Source organism: Xenia sp. Carnegie-2017, unplaced genomic scaffold, assembly GCF_021976095.1.
Source record: "Xenia sp. Carnegie-2017 unplaced genomic scaffold, XeniaSp_v1 HiC_scaffold_20, whole genome shotgun sequence".
NCBI classification, from domain to species: domain Eukaryota; kingdom Metazoa; phylum Cnidaria; class Anthozoa; order Malacalcyonacea; family Xeniidae; genus Xenia; species Xenia sp. Carnegie-2017.
Window position 1 is genome coordinate 16,200,570 of NW_025813483.1, and position 19,381 is coordinate 16,219,950.

General features: G+C 33.0%; 6 protein-coding genes and 1 long non-coding RNA gene across 8 annotated transcripts; 4 read left to right on the forward strand and 3 right to left on the reverse strand.

The window, feature by feature from the left end:
- Positions 1–44: 44 nt before the first annotated feature.
- On the reverse strand, positions 45–3,608 carry LOC124441786 (golgin IMH1-like). Its single transcript, XM_046992251.1, has 5 exons — positions 3,443–3,608; positions 3,207–3,323; positions 2,886–3,118; positions 1,203–2,681; positions 45–1,010 (listed from the first exon to the last, which is right to left on the reverse strand). The coding sequence occupies exons 1-4, from the start codon at positions 3,606–3,608 to the stop codon at positions 2,031–2,033; spliced, it is 1,167 nt and encodes a 388-aa protein (XP_046848207.1). The 3' UTR covers positions 45–1,010; positions 1,203–2,030.
- A 172-nt stretch (positions 3,609–3,780) lies between these two features.
- LOC124442807 (protein angel homolog 2-like) lies at positions 3,781–6,457 on the forward strand. Its single transcript, XM_046993309.1, has 4 exons — positions 3,781–4,333; positions 4,409–4,964; positions 5,026–5,095; positions 5,176–6,457. The coding sequence occupies exons 1-4, from the start codon at positions 4,278–4,280 to the stop codon at positions 6,210–6,212; spliced, it is 1,719 nt and encodes a 572-aa protein (XP_046849265.1). The 5' UTR covers positions 3,781–4,277; the 3' UTR covers positions 6,213–6,457.
- On the reverse strand, positions 6,347–11,001 carry LOC124442806 (putative FERM domain-containing protein FRMD8P1). Of its 2 annotated transcripts, XM_046993307.1 has the most exons (14): positions 10,840–11,001; positions 9,370–10,017; positions 9,055–9,222; positions 8,824–8,925; positions 8,695–8,753; positions 8,585–8,623; positions 8,382–8,509; positions 8,094–8,297; positions 7,675–7,804; positions 7,452–7,604; positions 7,085–7,158; positions 6,966–7,015; positions 6,794–6,853; positions 6,347–6,723 (listed from the first exon to the last, which is right to left on the reverse strand). In XM_046993307.1, the coding sequence occupies exons 1-14, from the start codon at positions 10,850–10,852 to the stop codon at positions 6,647–6,649; spliced, it is 1,905 nt and encodes a 634-aa protein (XP_046849263.1). In that variant the 5' UTR covers positions 10,853–11,001; the 3' UTR covers positions 6,347–6,646. The 2 variants fall into 2 exon arrangements, with proteins under 2 accessions (XP_046849263.1, XP_046849264.1); XM_046993308.1 differs by lacking the exons at positions 6,347–6,723; positions 6,794–6,853; positions 6,966–7,015 and having other exon boundaries at positions 7,093–7,308.
- A 115-nt stretch (positions 11,002–11,116) lies between these two features.
- On the forward strand, positions 11,117–12,481 carry LOC124442819 (optic atrophy 3 protein homolog). Its single transcript, XM_046993327.1, has 2 exons — positions 11,117–11,442; positions 11,874–12,481. Exons 1-2 carry the CDS (start codon positions 11,304–11,306, stop codon positions 12,218–12,220), a joined length of 486 nt encoding a protein of 161 aa, XP_046849283.1. The 5' UTR covers positions 11,117–11,303; the 3' UTR covers positions 12,221–12,481.
- A 250-nt stretch (positions 12,482–12,731) lies between these two features.
- LOC124442817 lies at positions 12,732–15,351 on the forward strand. The gene is made up of 7 exons (XM_046993324.1): positions 12,732–13,052; positions 13,421–13,512; positions 13,572–13,643; positions 13,963–14,010; positions 14,759–14,806; positions 14,884–14,991; positions 15,135–15,351. Exons 1-7 carry the CDS (start codon positions 12,848–12,850, stop codon positions 15,309–15,311), a joined length of 750 nt encoding a protein of 249 aa, XP_046849280.1. The 5' UTR covers positions 12,732–12,847; the 3' UTR covers positions 15,312–15,351.
- Positions 13,323–14,764, reverse strand: LOC124442829. The gene is made up of 2 exons (XR_006947370.1): positions 14,710–14,764; positions 13,323–13,730 (listed from the first exon to the last, which is right to left on the reverse strand). It is a non-coding gene; the product is annotated as an uncharacterized LOC124442829 (long non-coding RNA).
- A 488-nt stretch (positions 15,352–15,839) lies between the features above and the next one.
- Positions 15,840–19,328, forward strand: LOC124442816. Its single transcript, XM_046993323.1, has 7 exons — positions 15,840–16,493; positions 17,300–17,412; positions 17,699–17,734; positions 17,862–17,927; positions 18,028–18,093; positions 18,304–18,414; positions 18,570–19,328. Exons 1-7 carry the CDS (start codon positions 16,136–16,138, stop codon positions 18,750–18,752), a joined length of 933 nt encoding a protein of 310 aa, XP_046849279.1. The 5' UTR covers positions 15,840–16,135; the 3' UTR covers positions 18,753–19,328.
- The last annotated feature ends 53 nt before the right edge of the window (positions 19,329–19,381 follow it).

Here is a 19,381-nt window from a genome sequence, read left to right on the forward strand (position 1 = left end):
TGTTGTGTTGATTTGATAGGAAGAATATATAAGTTTGTCCACAGTATGTTTGTGTTGCGTTTTATTTTAACTTTGTTGACTTCCACATAAGAATGCATGCAAAAAATTCTCATTTTTGAAAAGTTTATTTTCAGAATACAATACATCTATAAATTCAGAGAAGCAGAAAATTTTCTTTGCTCATATTATTTTAATTTACTGTTTCTTTCAATACAATATAGGGTCATGGTTGTCAATGCTGTCCCTGATATGTTTCTTTATTGAGGAACTTGATAAAACCTTGGTGACAGAAAAAACATTGGCCTGGGAATAAGATTTTTTAAATTTTTTTCGTATGCTTGCAAACTTGTCGTGGATGCCTTAATTTCATTTTCAAGGGATGTGATTTGTTTTCTCAAAAGGCGAGCGTGCACGAACTCTTTAATATTCCACTCATTCATCAGAATATCAGAGTCTTTCTTTTTCGACTGAAGCAAGTGTTTTATTTCTTTTCGAGACTCGTTGTTCGTTGCAGCAATGAACGATTTTTTGCAGTTTGCTTTTAATCTATTGGTAAAGGTAATTATCCCTTTGCTGAATCTCTGCATTTGTTTTTCCACTTCTATCGTTGTGTGAATACTTGAACAAAGATTTTCTTTACAATACACCAAGTCTAGATGGTTTAAAACGTGGATTTCATTGAGGTATACAGATTTGCTCATATCTTTCTTGCTATTGTCGATTTCCTTCTCGTTTTTTCGTCTTATGAAGTTCAGAAAACCTATTCCTTTCGTCTTTTTGCTTAATTTTTGTTCAGTAGAGTTGAAGGCAGGACGTTGTTCGTTCTTCAAAAGCGTATCTTCAATCTTTAATTGCATTTTTTGTGCATCAGCAATTTTCTTTACCAAAACAGATTGAAGATCTTTAATTCTTATATCAGCTGTGATAAGTTTGTATTCAATGGTTTAGTAGCGATATCTTTAAACTCAGGCAACACATGGTCTATGTTTATTGATTCATCCTTGGTCTCACTTTTGAAAAAAAAAAGAAAAAGTTAGTATTTTTAAATGCTCTTATTAATATATATAAATATGTTTATATATAACACATATATATATACAACACATATTTTATTCCTGCTTATTTTGATCAAACAAAGAAACTTGGTAAATCAATTGTTTCATATTAAGTATAAAGTTTTTTGAAAACATGACCCCACTTACATAAGTATGGAATCACAGGAGTGCTCAAACAGCTTCTTAAGCCATATAGAAAAGGCATTTATCAAAATAAAGCCTTCTTCCTCTCCGATGTTGGTGACATGTTCGAGCAGGGTGCAAACTCTTTTAAGTTCCTGAATGATTATTTTTGTGTTCCAACTCATGGACTTCGTGTTCTCAGCTTGGTCAATGCAATTTTCCATGTTTGAAGAGGAGACATTTTATCTTCACATAACTCTTTTTCACTGTGTCATCATTTTCTGACAATATTTTATGTTCACTTACGTCCTCTTTCAATTCAATGTCTTGCGCCTCCTGCATTTCCACTTTTTCATCTTTGTTTATGATTATTGTCTTTAACCAATCTAATAACTTTGCAAGGAAATTAGTATTTTCAAACAAAATTTTTTTTGTTTCATTACTTTCGTAACAGCCGCAGGAGCACTGTAACATTGTGACAATTGAATTAAGGTCCAAACTACTGTCCAACATCAGCTTCGTTATTGTCTTCAGGCAAAATCTGTTTTTGCATAATTCACCAAAAATCTCATGTTTCAAATTTATTTTGTTCAAATAATTTGGAATATTGAAAAGCGGGTCGTCTTTATTTTCTAACAATTTCTTGATGTTAAAGCCATAGTTTTTTAATGCTGTTTCAATATCAAGCTTTTCTTGAAGCACGCTTTCATTTTCTCGTTTTGTCGTTCGAGCATTGGCTTTAAACTCATCCAAACGAAATTTCGTTGTTTGCAACAAGTTTTTCGTTCTTGTCAATTCGGTTTTACCGTCTCTTTTTCCCGTTCGATTTTTGCGTTCTCTTTATTATGTGCCTCATTTTTTGCGAATCTCATCGACTTCTTTTCGCAGCAGTTTCTTTTCGTTGCTGACTTTGTTCAGTGTTTTAGTCTGAGCTTCATAGTCAAGCTTAAGTTGTTTCATCTTCAAATCCAGTTCACTGGATTGATCCGCCAAACTATTGACAGATTTTTTCAAATGCTTTAAGAACTCCAACGCGTTTTTACTTTTGAAATGCTCAGGTTTTTTTGCAGTCAAACTCTTCAACGCTTTATATAACGTAGCGCCCATCTCTTCAACTTCAGCAAGGATTTTGGTCAAAAATGATCCATGATTTTTTGCTAACTCGTTGTATTCACAATCATGCCGTTTTTTGACTAGTCTAAGTTCATCTTCTTTTGCTAAAAGCTTGCTTTTTAAGTCGTCTAACTTCAAACATGATTCTTTCTTGCGTTCATTTTCTCTGTGAGTCAAGTCAGCACAAATGTCTTCCAAAGCTTTTACTCCATCCTTTAACGCTGAAATTTCATCTTCTTTTACTGTTATATGCTTTATAAGATCCTTATTTTCATCTTGCAAATAATTGTTATCATACTCGAGTTGACGTAACGATTCCTCCAACCCTTCACAGTTTTTCAACTGTTTTTTAAGTTCGACCTCAAGCTTTTCAACTTCTTTAATTAGTTTCTAAAAAGACAAGCGAGAATTTCATTATCATCATGCTAACTACTCTATCACCCTCGAGGAAACATTAGAGAATTTTTGTTTTGACTAGGAGTAAGACAACTTATCTGTATGGAGCCCAGATCAATTGCAGTCAAATCTCGTGGCAGTAAGCTTGAGTCGTTGCCAAATACAAAGCTTTCTAAAATATCGATGGACAGTACAAACCTCGTGTTCAATAAGCAAATTTTCCTTCATCAAGTTATCGTCAAGATCCAACACAAAATCATCCGTCCCAAGTTCATTATATCTTTCATCTTGGAATTCAAAATTTTTAAATATGGAATCGTAACTAAATTCAAGCTCATCTTCATTGTCAGTCTTGCTATCGATTGATGTAAAAGACAGCGAAGTTGACAAATTCTTCTTTGTCTTTCTGCTTTCTTGGGCTGTGTCAACAGCTTTACAAAGACAAATGAAAACAAGATTAAAATTTTTCTTACAAAGTTTCAGCCTTACATAAATCATCGCAAGAGCATATCAACTTACCTAGAAGAGTCAAACTTTTATCAAACGAGCTATTCATCGGGTTTTTACATTTACCATTCGATGTATCGATTGACAGCAGAGCTTTAAGATGTTTCTCAGCTTTAGAGCATTCCTCAACTAGAAAAATTGATCATTCAAACAAAAGTTGAAAACTAATAACAAAATGAAATATTATTATCACTTCTTTTTTGTTCTATGAAAATAGTAATGCTATAGCTGTTAAATAATTAGACTACCCTCTGGTTTTGTCTTTCCATTTTCCATTACAGTGAGTTCTAGTGGTTTTTCGTTCAAAGTAACTGCGGTATAGATCATTTCGTTTTCAGTAGGAATATTTTTTCGTTTTCTTTTCTGCATTTTCACATTATTCGATTTTCTGTAAAACTCTGAGTTACTAGTCATCGTTCAAGTGTTTTTTTTTTATTTAATTTTCCAATGAAACAATAATCTATTAGCTTTGATGTACTCTTCTTATACTCTCGTCAGTTTAAAATTATTTTTACAGTTGTTGTCATGACAACACGGTAATTGATTGATGACGATTCTGTGTTGATGACGCAATGGCACCAATGACTGGTACCAATGACTGGACCTGTTAAGCATTTCCTTATGAAGTAATGCAATGGATAATGCAAAAGAAATTAAGTTCTTCCTAAGCCTAAACATAACCATAACATCGAAACTTTCAAAACGGAGAGTTCAGCTGAGGCTTATGAATTATATGTAAATCACCTCAAGGAAGTAGAAAATTAGTTATTTTGGATATTGATTATAGGCGATGTATTCTCCATGGTTTTTCTTAAAGATTTTACATTCAGTGTTATTTGTTCAAAATCATTGAAAGCGAAATAATTATTATAACATTATAATAGTTCCATTATAGCTCAGTGTTCAACAAATATTGATAATGTTATGTATCTAATTATGCAAACTATTATAATATATTTGGTAAATAGATACCATATAGAAACTTGAGCTGATTCATTGATGGTAAAATTATGGATAAAATAGAGTGATATCGCGATAGCTAGTTAAGTGTAATCATAATTTTATGTCATTTGTTCAACGAAAATGCGAAACTCGCAGTATGAAAGAAATACACATTTATCGCGCCACAAAATGTCGAGGTATGCACAGTTTGTTCAAAGTATTGTGAAGTGTGAAGCAGGTTTTTAAAGCAGCAATTTCCAATTAACTTTTAGCGAAAGCCACCACAGCAGACGTTATCGATCAACTTCCACTACTGCTAGTCAAGCACATCATCAACAACACCTTAATGTCTTTCCCAGACCTAGCAATGTGACGCCAGCTGGTAACATCAATCAAAGGCACTTATTTTTACAGCAAGGCCATATATTGCAAAACTTTCGTCCTATGTTTAACTTTTATCCACCAAGACCAATGTATCGGGGTGAATGGTTTCCATTTCAAATGCACTCGCATCCCAGACCTTTGTTTAGGAATTATAGCAGACCACATCAACCTTCCAGTTCAGATTACCATGAGAAAAAGCAGTTCAAAAGGCCAGATTCCTCTAACTCTGGTGCTTATATGTATCGAAGGTGGCATTCCTTGCCCGTAAACAGTGACCTTAAAATGTTAAAAGGATTTATTTTCTCAATGGTAACCTACAACTTGCTTTCTAACTCATTGTTGCACGAAAATATGTTTCTTTATCAAAATTGTGATGAACAAGATCTCGCCTGGTGTAATCGAAAAGAAAAGCTTCTTGCAGAGCTGTTAAGTTATAATGCTGAGGTAAGTAAGCATCATTAGGGGGATTAAGTGACACTAAACTCTAACATGTACAATGGTTTAGATTTTGTGCCTACAAGAAATTGATGCTTTGCATTTTAAAGAGTGGTTTTTTCCTAAACTAAAAGAAGCAGGTATAAAACTTTTTGTTGTAAAATGCTTGTATAAATGACAAATGTATGTAAGTTGATGATCATTTTACAACATTCTTAAGGTTACACAGGGTTTTTCAACCAAAGAACTGGTGGAAAATCTGATGGATGTGCTACATTTTTTAAAAGAGAAAAGTTCACTTTGGTCAAACATACACAAGTCAAGTTTTTTACTCCAAATGTTCCAGTTTTAGATAAAGATAATGTTGGAATTATTCTACTGCTTAAAGCCAATGCTCAAACAAAGGATCATTTCCTATGTGTTGCCAATACCCATTTGCTTTTTAACAAAAACCGTGGTGATATAAAACTTGCTCAGTTAGCTTATCTCTTTGCAGAGATTCATAAAGTATCATTGACTGTTGATGGTCATGTTGAAACCCACTGCCCTGTCATATTATGTGGTGATTTTAACAGTACACCCTACTCTCCTCTTTATCGTTTTCTTGTTAGTGGACAATTAAATTATACTTTATTGTCACCTGCTATGATATCAGGACAGTTAACTCAATCACAGGCAAAAAGAAGCTCATATTCAAAAAATATTTGCTATCCATTGCTTCCCTGGGAGTTTGGTATTTCTGGCAATTGCCAATGGCGAAATGCACTCAGTGAAAACAAAGATGGTGAAAATGGTTCAGAAACAAAATGGAATAATTTGAAATGTCAACCAACAAAAAATGATGTAAAAACAACAGCAAGACTTGTGGACAAAGTAGTTGTTTCTGAGGAAGTTGACCAATCTGCTCCTAAATGCAGCAAATCTGCAAACAAACAGGAAAAGTACTCAAAAAATGGTCTATTATCCATTCCATGGTACCTAAAAAGTGTTTATACACACTACTCTAGAGATGGTACACCCGAGGTTACAACATGTCATTCTAAAGGTAGCTCAAATGTTGACTATATTTTCTTTTCCACTGGTATTAGAAAAAGTCATGGTGTTGATCAGAAACCATGTATCCAAGAAGGAAAACTAATATTACTTGGACGACTAAAGTTAATGAACAAAACTGATTTTGAAAAAATGGATTTACCACCCAACCAGACTCACCCATCAGACCATCTGTCTTTAAAAGCGCAGTTCAAGTTGACATAACAGGCTCAAAGAGAGCCCTGCTTAACCATGAACAAAAATATGGTGAGATACGTTCAATGTGGGCACATTAAACATATTTTCATTTTTAACATTAAGATTAAATGGGGATGATTTAGTTGTAATCAAAGACATTGTTTATCGAGTGCTTGCAACCTATTTATTTTTACTTTACCAGGACTTCAACCTTTTGTTTTTTATTGTCAAATGACGTTTTCAGGAAATAAAGAACTCCTTTGTTTTACTAAGACATAGCCTTAACTTACTCTGGTCTATGTACAATGACAATCTGTCATGCTTAAACACTAAATGACTTAGTTTAAATCGCCAACATGTCTTACTCTACATACTGAGTATGTATAAGAGCCAGGCCATTATTTGACTTGATAAAATGACAAGCGATTTTGACGATGACATTAAATGGTTTTTGGAAAGCCTTAATGGACAGAGCCTTGTCTTTTAAACAGCGTCGTAAATGAAAAGTTATTTCGATTTCCACGACGAAGCTCTTTACCTATATTGTATAAAATAAATTTGAATTGATGGTGATAAGAAAGTTATCATCTTAGCTACCTTAAACGTACCATCTCGGTCATACGTTGACAAACTAACTCGTTCCATTCTGCTACGTATTTTATATCGATCTAAGAAAAAAAATCATAAAAAGCTAAAGCGTTCATAAATCATTAATTAATAAACTTAAGACAAATATAACATGAAAATAAAGTACATTCAGTAAAAACAAATATCACTTACTTTTTTCTGGTGAAGATGATGGTTGTTCAAAAGCATTAGCAGCAGCAACACTATAAGAAATCATCCAATATTCTTTCCTTTAATTATTGTATAAAACACACACACACAACGCAAATTACCTTTTTTCAGGAACAGGCGACAAAGTCATAGAACATAAAGCACAAGACTGCACCATTGCATCCATCATTATAGCCTAAATATTTATAACACAATAAACTGCACCATTGCATCCATCATTATAGCCTAAATATTTATAACACAATAAACTGCACCATTGCATCCATCATTATAGCCTAAATATTTATAACACAATAAACTGCACCATTGCATCCATCATTATAGCCTAAATATTTATAACACAATAATAGTTTCCATGTTAGACCAATAAAGAACATTTTATGTGATAGCTAGTACATAACGTTAACGGGAAATCAACATTTAGGAAACTTTTAATAGGAACAATTGAAAAAGGGTTTCTATAAATACCTGCTTAGAATAAATCTGTAGCTGTGTTATTTCACCCTCCTCTGAATCAAACTCAAGCCAGAAAGTATCAAAGCATTCAGGATTGGAGGTTGACTCTGGACAATGACTGTAATCCCAAGAAAACTCGTCGTAGGATAATCCCAGCAAGATCTCCTGAAGGACAATGAGACATAATGAATTTCTACAACAGTTGAGCAAAAAGAAGAAATGGATTTCAACGTACATTTTTCTTAGGTTCAATAACGTGAACAGCACCTCGATTAATTGCGACACGCACAGGTATATCGTGATGATCTAGCAAGGAATTTAATCCTGAGACCTGTTTTTCAATTTGACCATTGAAAAAAACACTCCTGTGAACGGAACAACACAACATATATTACAGAATAAATGGTGGTGATAACTTTTTACTAATGTAACCAGGAAGTACATATTTAGATTTACATGAGCAACTATTTAACTTAAGTAAACATCAACAATCAAGACATTAAACACTATCAACAATTAAGAAATGGGGTACGTCACAAACAACTAGTTAAAACATGGGCAATGCTCACTTTCTCTTTTTTTCATTTTAGCAAGGCCAACATGAACAAGTACAAGTACAAACTAAAATGTTCGTGTAGAGAAAATTGTTCTAACCCATAGAATGGTAAATCCCAGCATTTTTTAAGGAAATGTCGACCATTTTGACATGACTCAAGTTCATTTTCATCCAGACTATTTGAAAGATTCTTGTATTGATTAAGAAGACATTGTTCAATTGTTGCTTTTGTTGATCTTCCTAGGATAGTGTGCCAACCAGGTTTATACATCCAGTATGGCACAAGTTCAGGAAGTTTATTCCTATGATAAAAATAACATAAGGACAATTTGCAACAGATGCATTACCTGAAAAAGATATACAGACAGTTAATCAAAAACTTATACCTAAAATAACCAACTTTGTGAATTTGAGGACAAAATTTGCCATATTCAGTTAATGCCAAGATTGCACCAAACATCTCTCCCTGTTGTCTTGTTACAGGATAGAAACCATTTAGGACATTATGCTTTGCCTGAAATAAAATATATTAAAGATATGATAACCATCATCTTGATGAAAGTAATTAAACACACTTCAAATATCATACTTCTTCAAAAAGACGCTTGATTATCTTTTCATCTGTGATCTGATAAGATTTACAATAACATTGCATTAAGTACTCATGGTGAAAGAAACATAAAATTAATCGGTTGTAACCTTTTTCTCTTCTTGCAATGAAAAGAAACTGTTTCGTTGAAAGCTCAAAATTGGTTCATCTACAAGAAAGTGGAAAGTTCTGCATCAACAAACATGAAATAAATTTGTTTTCAAACCCTACCAAAATACCTTTCTCTATCATTTCACTGGAAGCTGTTGTAAATCTTTTCAATAGATCTGGCCATTTCATTCTCATTCTTAGAGGTTGGTGGTGTTCTTTCAGTTGTAGTTCTTAGAAAATATTATAAAATTTAACCAGTATAATGTATGTATGATACACAAGTAGATCACAATTATATACTTTACATTGACAAAATTTGGTATGTATCAAAAAATGACATATTTAAAAACATAACTTACGAAGTAAAGGTGAAATTATCCAAATACAGAAAACATCTTTTGCTTGTGACGACATTGCTAGATTCTCAACCATCATTTTACAAATAACACCAGCAGTGGTATCTTTACCATATTCAAGATTCAACAAACGACCAATCTTCTCCACAAGATATACAGCAACACTAATAGCTAAATATATGAAAAAACACATTCTGCTATCAAATATGTGATAGTTTGCAAAAAATTGAAGAGAAAGTGTTAAGATACTAAAGTGATCTTGTTTCCAAAAACATGTATACAATATAGTTTTCCATAATTGAATGAAGTATTTTGTACCTTTGCCTTGTTGACTTCCATTGGATTGTGTAGATAAGGATCGTTGCCAAGCTTTGGGAAGCATTAAATGCTGAGGCCTATTTGCCCTTGACTTTAATGATGATTTTTCATTAGTTTTCTTAGCTGGAGTTTCTGACTGGCCAATACTTGCCTTTCCAGGCGACGTTTCATGGCTTTCATTGGTTGGAGTTTCTGATTGGCCAACGCTTGCCTTTCCAGGCGATGTTTCATGGCTTTCATTCGTTGGAGTTTCTGATTGGTCAACACTTGCCTTTCCAGGTGATGCTTCGTGGCTTTCATTGGTTGGAGTTTTTGATTGGTCAACACTTGCCTTTCCTAGCGATGCTTCGTGGCTTTCATTGGTTGGAGTTTCTGATTGGTCAACACTTGCCTTTCCTAGTGATGCTTCGTGGCTTTTATTGGTTGGAGCTTTTGATTGGTCAACGCTTGCCTTTCCTAGCAATGCTTCGTGGCTTTCATTGGTTGGAGTTTCTGATTGGTCAACACTTGCCTTTCCTAGTGATGCTTCGTGGCTTTCATTGGTTGGAGCTTTTGATTGGTCAACACTTGCCTTTCCAGGCGATGTTTCATGGCTTTTATATTTAGAGCATGATGGTGTATCAGTTGTATCCAAAACATTGTCCTCCACTATAGTTGTTGATAAAACATGAAAATAATATGGAAATGCGAATGAGTTTGAGGTACAACAACAATAATTCTTTGTTATTAAGTGACGTTGTGAAGAACTTTGTAAGTCTTGAAGACATTATACAATAAATATTTTTCAGTCATTAGATTGATAAAAAAGTTTTTTCCTAATTCCTGACATAACTTAGAGCTGCTTGCTACCCATTATAAAATGTCAGTTTTATTAATTGATAAGTATTTTTACATATGATATGTAAAAAGACTAAACAGTACATTGCTTTAGTCCAACAAAAATCAAACATCCCTTTAATGATATATGAATAAAATGGCGGTTTGAAAAACTTCCTTAAAACAAAAACTTCCTTTAATTAAGTAAAAATAAGTTGTTCAAATACTTAAAGTTGCACAATTCATAAATTTACACAAACCAATATCGTCTTTGACTTTTCAAAGCGCGCAAACCAATATTACAACTAACTACTAACGCGTGTGGATGAATATTTCATTTTAAGTTGATTATTTTTTATATTTCTTATATTAATAAAATATTTTATAATACTTTAATGAGTAAAATCTTTCATTAACTGACGTCATGTCAGTTGCAAAACATCCTTTAAACGAAAATTCATCATTAACTTTATCTTCAAACGCATAAAAAGTTGTCTATTCCTAGAGTAAACCACAAAGCCAACATGCAAAAAGAATAAAATCGCAGCTGTTTGTGAGAGCTACATAAGTATGTATTATCTAGCATATAAATATTTAGTCCACCCTATGGATATTATATTCTTCAAAATTTAAAATATTTTATAATACACATACCAGTATCGTCCATGGGTATTGACTATTCACTATTTCTGATCAAGCGAGAGGCAAAAGGCGAGCGAAGATAAGATGCCGTTGTCAAAATTTGAAGTTCCTGTGTAGCGAGTTGCAGTTGCAGTGTAAAGTTGTATACATTATATAAATATTTGACCTTTGACGTACATTGTCGCATATTTACGGTCACTCCCGATATCCCACGCTTGCTATGATCACGCACATATTCACGTTTATCATACTCAACACCATACTTCTGTCAATTTTCTTCATTAACTTTTATTTATAGATGAAAATGGCATTCCTGAAATAAATATCGTTTGATTAATACAAATAATTTTCTTCATCGTTAAAGAGAAAAATAAAATTTAAGAGAATTATTTGTGTGAAAAATGTATATCTGCTATTGACGGATGTTTGGTGACCGTATTTTTTCTTTGAAGGGAAATTAAATAATTGGTTGAAACATGGTAGCTGGTCTTCCTTTATTTAAACTAGCTTCTTTAGCAATTAAACAAGCAGCAAAACCTGTAGCAAATGTAATCAAAAGAGGGGCAAAAGAAAGTGATATTTTTAAGAAATATCTTTGTTACTACCCAGGGCAAGGTAAAGAATGTAACTGTGTTCTTTTGTTTTGTTGATTCCTATAGATGACTTGCCTTGTTTACGTTTTTCTGGCAGCCAGATTAATCCCAAAGGAGGTTGACCATTGTTGTTAGTGTTGTTCTAAACCACTCTACCAAATCTGCCTGCCTGCAAAATGTAAACAAGGCAAGTCTATACCAGTCATGGTGGTGAATAGCCATTTAAGAACAAGCTTTGCATTTAGAGGTAGTGTATTAACACAAGAGTAATTTTGTTAAAGTTAGTTTTGCTGGGAATGGTCATTATTCGACATTACTCAAAAATATTTACTTTGAGCATTCAAAAAAAGTAGAGGTAGTGTTTGCTGTAGTTGTGGATATGCTAAGAAAACTACTTTTGCTTCCTCTTTCCCATTTTGATACCTGCTTTATGTATATCCATGTATTATATAGTTTACCATCGTTTGGACTTTCACATAAGAATGAGATTGATGGGTCTGAAAGGAAAAATTGATGTTGATCCTTTAAAGGAAACTGCTGCTGTTGACCTAGGTGCTGAAATTCTTGGTGAGGTAGTTGTCTTTAGCATTGGTGTTGCTGTCTTGTATGCTGAATACAGAAGACAGAAACGTGCTGAAAGTCGTGAAGAAGACAAACATTTAAAAAATTTCCATAATTTACAAACTAAGGTTGATGAACTTGAAATGTGTCTAAAGCATCAAAATGAAGAAATTGAAAAAGTACATAGGATTCTTAATAACATTGAAGATAAATTGAAAACAAAAAATATAAAATTATGATATCTGCTATGAGATAAATTATTTTTATTATTTCCCGAGTTCTAATTCTAAATTTCCTGTCACTCTCTTTAACACAAAGATTATAATACTACTTGTTTGGCATTGCTTGTCATACATCAGTTTCATGTGGTTAGCTGTGCATTTTTTTGTTTCAAACTTTTATATTGCTGTTATTTAATTGATGGAAATTATATAATATCCATTTTATCAAAACCATTCACTGTGAGTAGTTTTAATAAGAAATATAGTTTCATCACAAAATGATGTTGTTTCAGAGGTGGTTTTTGGTCACTTGACTGCAGTCTTATCATTTATCAGGAAAATTCCTCCCGCCTTAACTTTTTGCACTTACAAAAATAGCAAATAAACGTCTCTTCTCTTAATCATACGCAGGCAGGCATTTTCATAATTTCATTCCATTAAAAGTTAACAAGTGTCTATAATAAACCATCAATAAAATGTCTATGACGTCATTCAGTTTTGGCTTGACCTCTCGAAGTCCAGAAGTAAAGACTTTTATTTAAGAAGTTGACGCAGATATACGAAGCACTGTAACAAAACTTTCAATTGACTGAGGTTGGAAACGTTGTTTCAGCGCACAAATGCGACATTAAATACCGGTTTAAAATGAGGTCATGGCCAAGAGCCTCCGTCAATGCTTTTGAGAACAATAGCGTTTTTAACGAGCACTCATATCAACCTAAGAAAGAGCTGTTGTATAGGAAAACGTCATTCTGGGTTGTCGTTATTATTGGTGGGGTTTTGACAACTGCATATACGGTTCTTATTTGGTATTTGGTTCATGGAATGCCCATTTCTTACATTGGTGAAGGTTAGTAAGTTTCACGATGTGTCCATACAAAGAAGCAAACCATTGGATATGGTGTTTATAGTAATACGCTATTCTTTAACTGTTTCTGTTTCGAAAAATGACACTAAAACTCAAGATTTAAGGCTCATTTTATATCGCTTTTCTAAGGTAAAAATTGTCTATAAAAATTTAGACAAGTTAAGTTCGATTTAATAACACAGGTCAAGCACTCGATCAAGCATAAACCAATGAAGAGCTTGATAAAATTATGACTGTAAATATACGTACATCTCTGTTTTGTAGAAAATTTTATTTTGATTGGGCTGACACCCAAATCTTCAACAATCTACCCCAAATATTCCTTAAGGTTAATATATATTTTTATCCAGGCAGCACGAATGATGACCACAACTTTACAATATATTTTCAACGAAAGATGAAACTGATGCAAAATGAACTCCTTTTCTTACAAAACCAATACGTAAGTATAACACGAGGGGGAATGAGAATACAATAAAACTAAACAAATTTATTTTTCAGTATCTTCTTAAAAATCGAACGAGTCGAGAGATGGGTTGTGACGAACTTCAAGAAAGTTGTGATCAGAATAGAGTAAGTATAACGCTCCAAAAACATCACCATTTCACAAATTGGTGGGTCAGTATCTTCCTTAACGCACATAAGAATTGTTTCATCAACCTGAAATACAAATGAACATTCAACTTTGAAGCATGTGCCAAAGATTTTTTGAAGAAAGTTAAATTAATAAAGTGCATGACAAAGAGTCTTATGATAATCTGCGTTATGCCTTGTCTTCCCTTTTCACTTGTCGTTGATGGGGTAAAGAAACAATTTTTGTCGACTCAACTTCACGGTATTTTGCCACAAATATTATTGACAGTTTACAAATTCATTTTTTTTATTTTTGTAGGACAGCGAGGAGCAAATAAATAATCAAGAAATGGAATCATATTTTAATGTATGTGAAATGTTATATTGGAAAGCTTCAAAAGTCTTCTATTGAAGAAAAATAAACACTGTATAAAACGAAAGAGATAGATTTCGCTGAGATAGTATGATTAAACTAAACTGTTCTTTCAATGCTAATTATATTATTTGATCCGCAAGGCGCAACATCAAACCATTCTGTTGGTGTTATTTTGCATATCTTATTGCTGTATGTAAACTGATCCTTCTATTTTTAACGCACTGTTTTTAAACACATGTTTAACATGTGATGTCTAAGATCTGGTGTTTAGTTTTCAGTATTTGATCATCTTTGAGAAAATTAGAGGACACATATTGTTTTTCTTTGTCTTTGATAAGCTTGTCTTAATTCTTTAATGAATGTTTTTTCTTAAGCTTGCTCTTATGATAACATGCTCTACAACGTCTAGCTCATCTTCAATAAATAATAACATTTAGGTCATATGAAATGCAACACTGAGATCATAGCTGCCAATTTATGTTGTATACATTACACCACCGAGTTCATACTTAGTTTATATGTACTCGGTAGATGGGTCACAGTCCCTCCACGTAGACCCTCGTTGCTGTTAGTGGTCTCTGATTTTAACGTAAATGGTTTGGCAGCTCAGTGAAAAAATTAAAAAAATATTTTGCTCTTTCAGAAATGCTGAGTGACAATGTTAATTTAAAAACGTTGTTGTGTGCTAACCTTGCTTATAACCATTTTTTGTTTATATATGGTGTTATACGGGAATCAGCGATCTGAAAAAGAGATACAAATTAAGATGAAAGCATCAATAACGGAGGTTTGTATGGCACAAGGTTACTTCTGATATGGCACAGAAAACTCTGACGCAGGAAAAAATGTTTTTATCAACCTTAGGTCAATGCAATTGACAAACAAAGGCAAAATTTAAACTGCTCATTGAAAAAGCGAATTAAAAGTGGCAATGTCATTTCTCTTGCAGTCGTTATTCCTAAAAGTTCCCAGGTATTGTTGAAAATTTTATAGCTAAAACAAATGTTATCGTGAAAGATTCTTTAAGCTTTGTTTCAGTTGAAATAAAGAAGTAGCAGAGATTAGAACCCTTTGCACGTACTGTCATTTATAGTTGTGTATGTTTGTTACTACAGGATGGTGACACATTATCACTGACATGTTCAACCACACGGGAACACACTGCAGATGTGAGTCAGTTGATAACATCAACCAGAGATCAAAGTCCTAGTTTCTATAAATGTGTTTGTAAAAATAAAATTTCTAAATACATTGACTGCGTAGCTTTCTTTTGGCAATGTAAGAGTATTTGAGCCTAAAAATAAAATAAACACATTGCTTTTCTGAGTCTAATTGTCTTGTGTGTTTTTTTTTATCTCAGTGTAATACAATATTATAAACATATCGAATGCATCATAAGCAGGTGATAATATTTTAATTTTATAAGTTCTATCCTAAACGAACTGTTCGTGATTTTTGACATGGTATTTGCGATATTGTTTATAAACTCCTGCAGTGTAAGGGCATTCCCTTCTTGCATTGACGACGTCATTGACGTCAAAATCAAAGAAAAACAGATGTCGATGTTCGTTGTAAATAATAAGCAAAAATATAAAGATTTAACGTGAAAATTCAATGTCCACTCGATATTTTTCTACGCTGGAAAATAACTTCTTTCATTGTACGTTTTGGTAAACACATGTTTCACAAATATAATTTTGCTCGAAAACAACAAAGTTACGCTCATTTCCTGGTATTGTTAAATTTAAACGTCATAGAAGATAACATCACGTGTTATAAAACTTTAATATACAGAAAAGTTTCGGTTGTTATAACTGTTTGTTAATGTTCCATTTCAAATACTGTGCATGAGGAGGAGCAACGTGGATTTTACAGAACGGCATCATACATGAGTGCTTAGTTTTTAATCTTCGTTCAATCCACTTGTGACATTAAAAACATCAAATTATACGCTGGGACTCTTCAGGAAATGTATGGATCATGTTTCTTCAATATCATGTTACTTTCTGCAAAGCTTGAAGAAAAGCGTTTTTTGCTCCATAACCGCTCAAGTTATCTTAGCTTTTTTACGTATTAGCGCTGAGCAAGAAGAACCTTCATTGTAGTCCTTGGAAGAATGGCCAGATTAGACAAAAGAAACAGACGTGTTACGGCATGCAATAACATCAATGAAGGTTTTCATGAACAAGATGCTGGATGTAGTCAAGAACGATCACATCAACAAGTTTTATATAATGTGCAAAATGGTACAAGCATTTCCACGGAAATGGAAAGAGAAGAAAGTCGAACACAGCAAGATAGAGCCCGTAATGACTACAGATATAATCAATCGAACTTTACAAGATCAAAAAATTGTAATGTTTGCCTTATATTTATGGCTGCGATAGCATTATTGACACCAACAGTTCTATCATCCTATATATTATGGCAAAACCATAAGGTTCTTAAATCATTATGCACAAACAATGATAAAGGTAAAGTTCTCTAGTGCAAACTGTTCGAAATGTTTCAATGTGGCGTGCGCAAGTATTGTTAAATGAAAAGATTTTACAATTGATGAACGCGTGCAGTACAATGAAACACGCCTTTACAAGCTTATCTTACAAATGCTATGCATAAGCATCTTAATTTAAACAAGCGCGATGTTGATATCCGTTGTGAATTTCTGCCAAATCAGACAGACATATTTCAACTGTTTTAATAGGTGAATAAATGTCATCTATATACTAACCATTAGATAATACAAAATATTATAACGTTTCCTTCAATTGATAACAAAAATATGCTTGTTTTCTGCATTCATTACGAAATACTAGGTAGTAATCCTTTAACAAAAGATGCTGACCAAGTATTCCATTTTCGTAGTTATTAATAGGCAAACTATGCGCGTCCTTTTGTTTGATGGAAAATAACAATACGATATAACAAAACAACAGGACGTTAGAGATTAACTGTTGACGATAATAATTTACTTGACAAACAAGCGAGATAATTGACCCAAAGTGCGTATTTTTTCATGCAATAATCGGTCATTTTGAAGGTTTTTTTAGATGCGCGAAGTCACAAAAAATGTTGCTGATTGACAGACTATAGATTTGTCTCATTTAAACGTAAATCATGGAAAAATACCTTCACAAACAAACTACACTGCTATATTTGAAAACATTTTCTTGAAACTAATCGATCAATGAACATTTTCGTTGATTTATCCAATCTTTTTTATAGTAGTTTCAAACACAGTAAAGTGAATGTTATTTATTCAATTTTTTACTTATAATAGTTCCAAGCACTGTCAAGACAAGCGACGACGAAAAAGGAAGGTTAGAACGCCTCTCAGGAGAAATAAAGAATCTTCGTTTACTATATGAGGATCTAACAAACATTGAAGGACATGTAAGTTTTATTTATATGGGTATGATGATGGCTAGGTATATGAAATAAGGATAGATTTATATTTTAGAGCACTTTTGGGCTTGTGGAAACATTTCTATACGGCTTTAATATGATGTGTTGCACGAGAAGATAAATATTTTTTGATGGCTTATTTTACATTAATTTAACATCGATGGCTTTTGAGATATTTCATCATAAACTAGATGTTGCTGATTTATAATGAATTTTATTTTCGGTATTTTCTGATTTCATCAATTTTTTTTATTTATTACGATTTTTTTTAAAGACACGCAACGATACAAAAGAATATACAATAAAAAAGGTAACTGATACAGTTGGATGGAATGGTATGAGTGGACTGCACCCTTTATGTTGTTTGTGTTATTTAACTAGTTATCGTTTTCATTATACTTTATTAGTTTTATCATTATATATTAAACCATTTTTAGAATTGTACAAAATCTCGAAATAAAGCAAAAGATCGGCCAAGTAGGGGAAAAGCATCAAACACACGGGTATGTTCAAATCTAAAACCAAACCATGCTTAGGTTTTTGTCTTCGCAATATCTCTTTATGAAATTTCTAAATTGCTTCCCGTAAAAATCTTTCTTTTAGTTGTATCTGAAGGTGAAGAAAGAGATTAAAAATTGCTTGAACAACATAAAAGATATCAATTTAAAGGTAAAATTACAAAAAAAAATGTTCAATCTTCTCTTCTTCACCATAATAGAATCAGTAATCGGATATGAATTCCACGCATCCAAAGGCTGTAATCCACGGTTAATAAGTTATGACCCAGACAAGGGTTGAAGGATTTCACTACGAAACTATAAACATTTGCCGCCTTTGTAAATACGGGATTTGTGGCAATTTTTACGTCTGTGTTTTCAGATAAATAAACTCAAAGTGTCTGCAAAATGTGTATTCCACACAAAAAACAGTAGCGACGTTCAACAAGAAAATGGTGGCACGTATGTACAGATTGTGGACATAAAGACAAAGGTACTTCGGACTTTTGATTTAAAATGAAGAAGACGTTGAACAAAAACGAAACATAAATAGCACGTTTTAACGAACGATTGGAAGGATATTTTAAGCATATATGCATTTCAAATACCTACATTCATACAAAGTAACCATTTTCTCAAAATTTTTAGAATAACGCTTTCCATTTTGTGGGAGTGACGTGCTGCAAGGAAAGTCTGAGATGGAACACAAGTAATGACATCTTACAAGTCAAGAAGTCGACAAATAAAATTGTTTATTCATGTCACTGCACTTTGGGCAATAGATGTAACATCTGTTTCTGGGATTGCTTAACAAACCAAATCACCAAGTGAAACGACAAGTTCGTCATCACTACTGACGAAGCTTATCGGTGTGATAAACAGACGACCGGAAGTTTGTAACCGGAAGTTAGAAGAGATCGTGTTCTTATTAGTTAAAAATATGAAATATCAAACGAGAGATTGAAAAGAATCGTTGCACATTCATTCTGCAGAGAAAGAAGAAAATACGTGAATGTACTGAGAGAAAGTAATATTTTGTCACATAGGAAGGTAGCAAAATAAGATTGTGGTTAAAAATAATAAATAATTGACACTGCAAAAAAGCCAACCAGTCCAGATCTAGTAAGGGACTAAGGGTTCAGTGGAATCATTTGACAAAAGCAAATGACGAGTTTTTCTGGTACGAATATTGTACTCGCATTATTTTGCCACGTAGACGAAGCAGGTCTTTGGAAGATAAGCTGTTTATCTCGCCCTGAAAACTGTGACTGTTACGTGGATAAAATATTTATTATGGTAAAGAAAAGTTGTTTGTATGTAAGACATTTCAGTAATCTACGCATTAATGACTTATAAATTAAAAGATATATTGATAAATTAAAAGATATATTGTAATGTTGAAGTTAAGGACGCTGTTCTCATGGTTTCATTGATCAAGCTTTTACTTCAAGTTTTACACT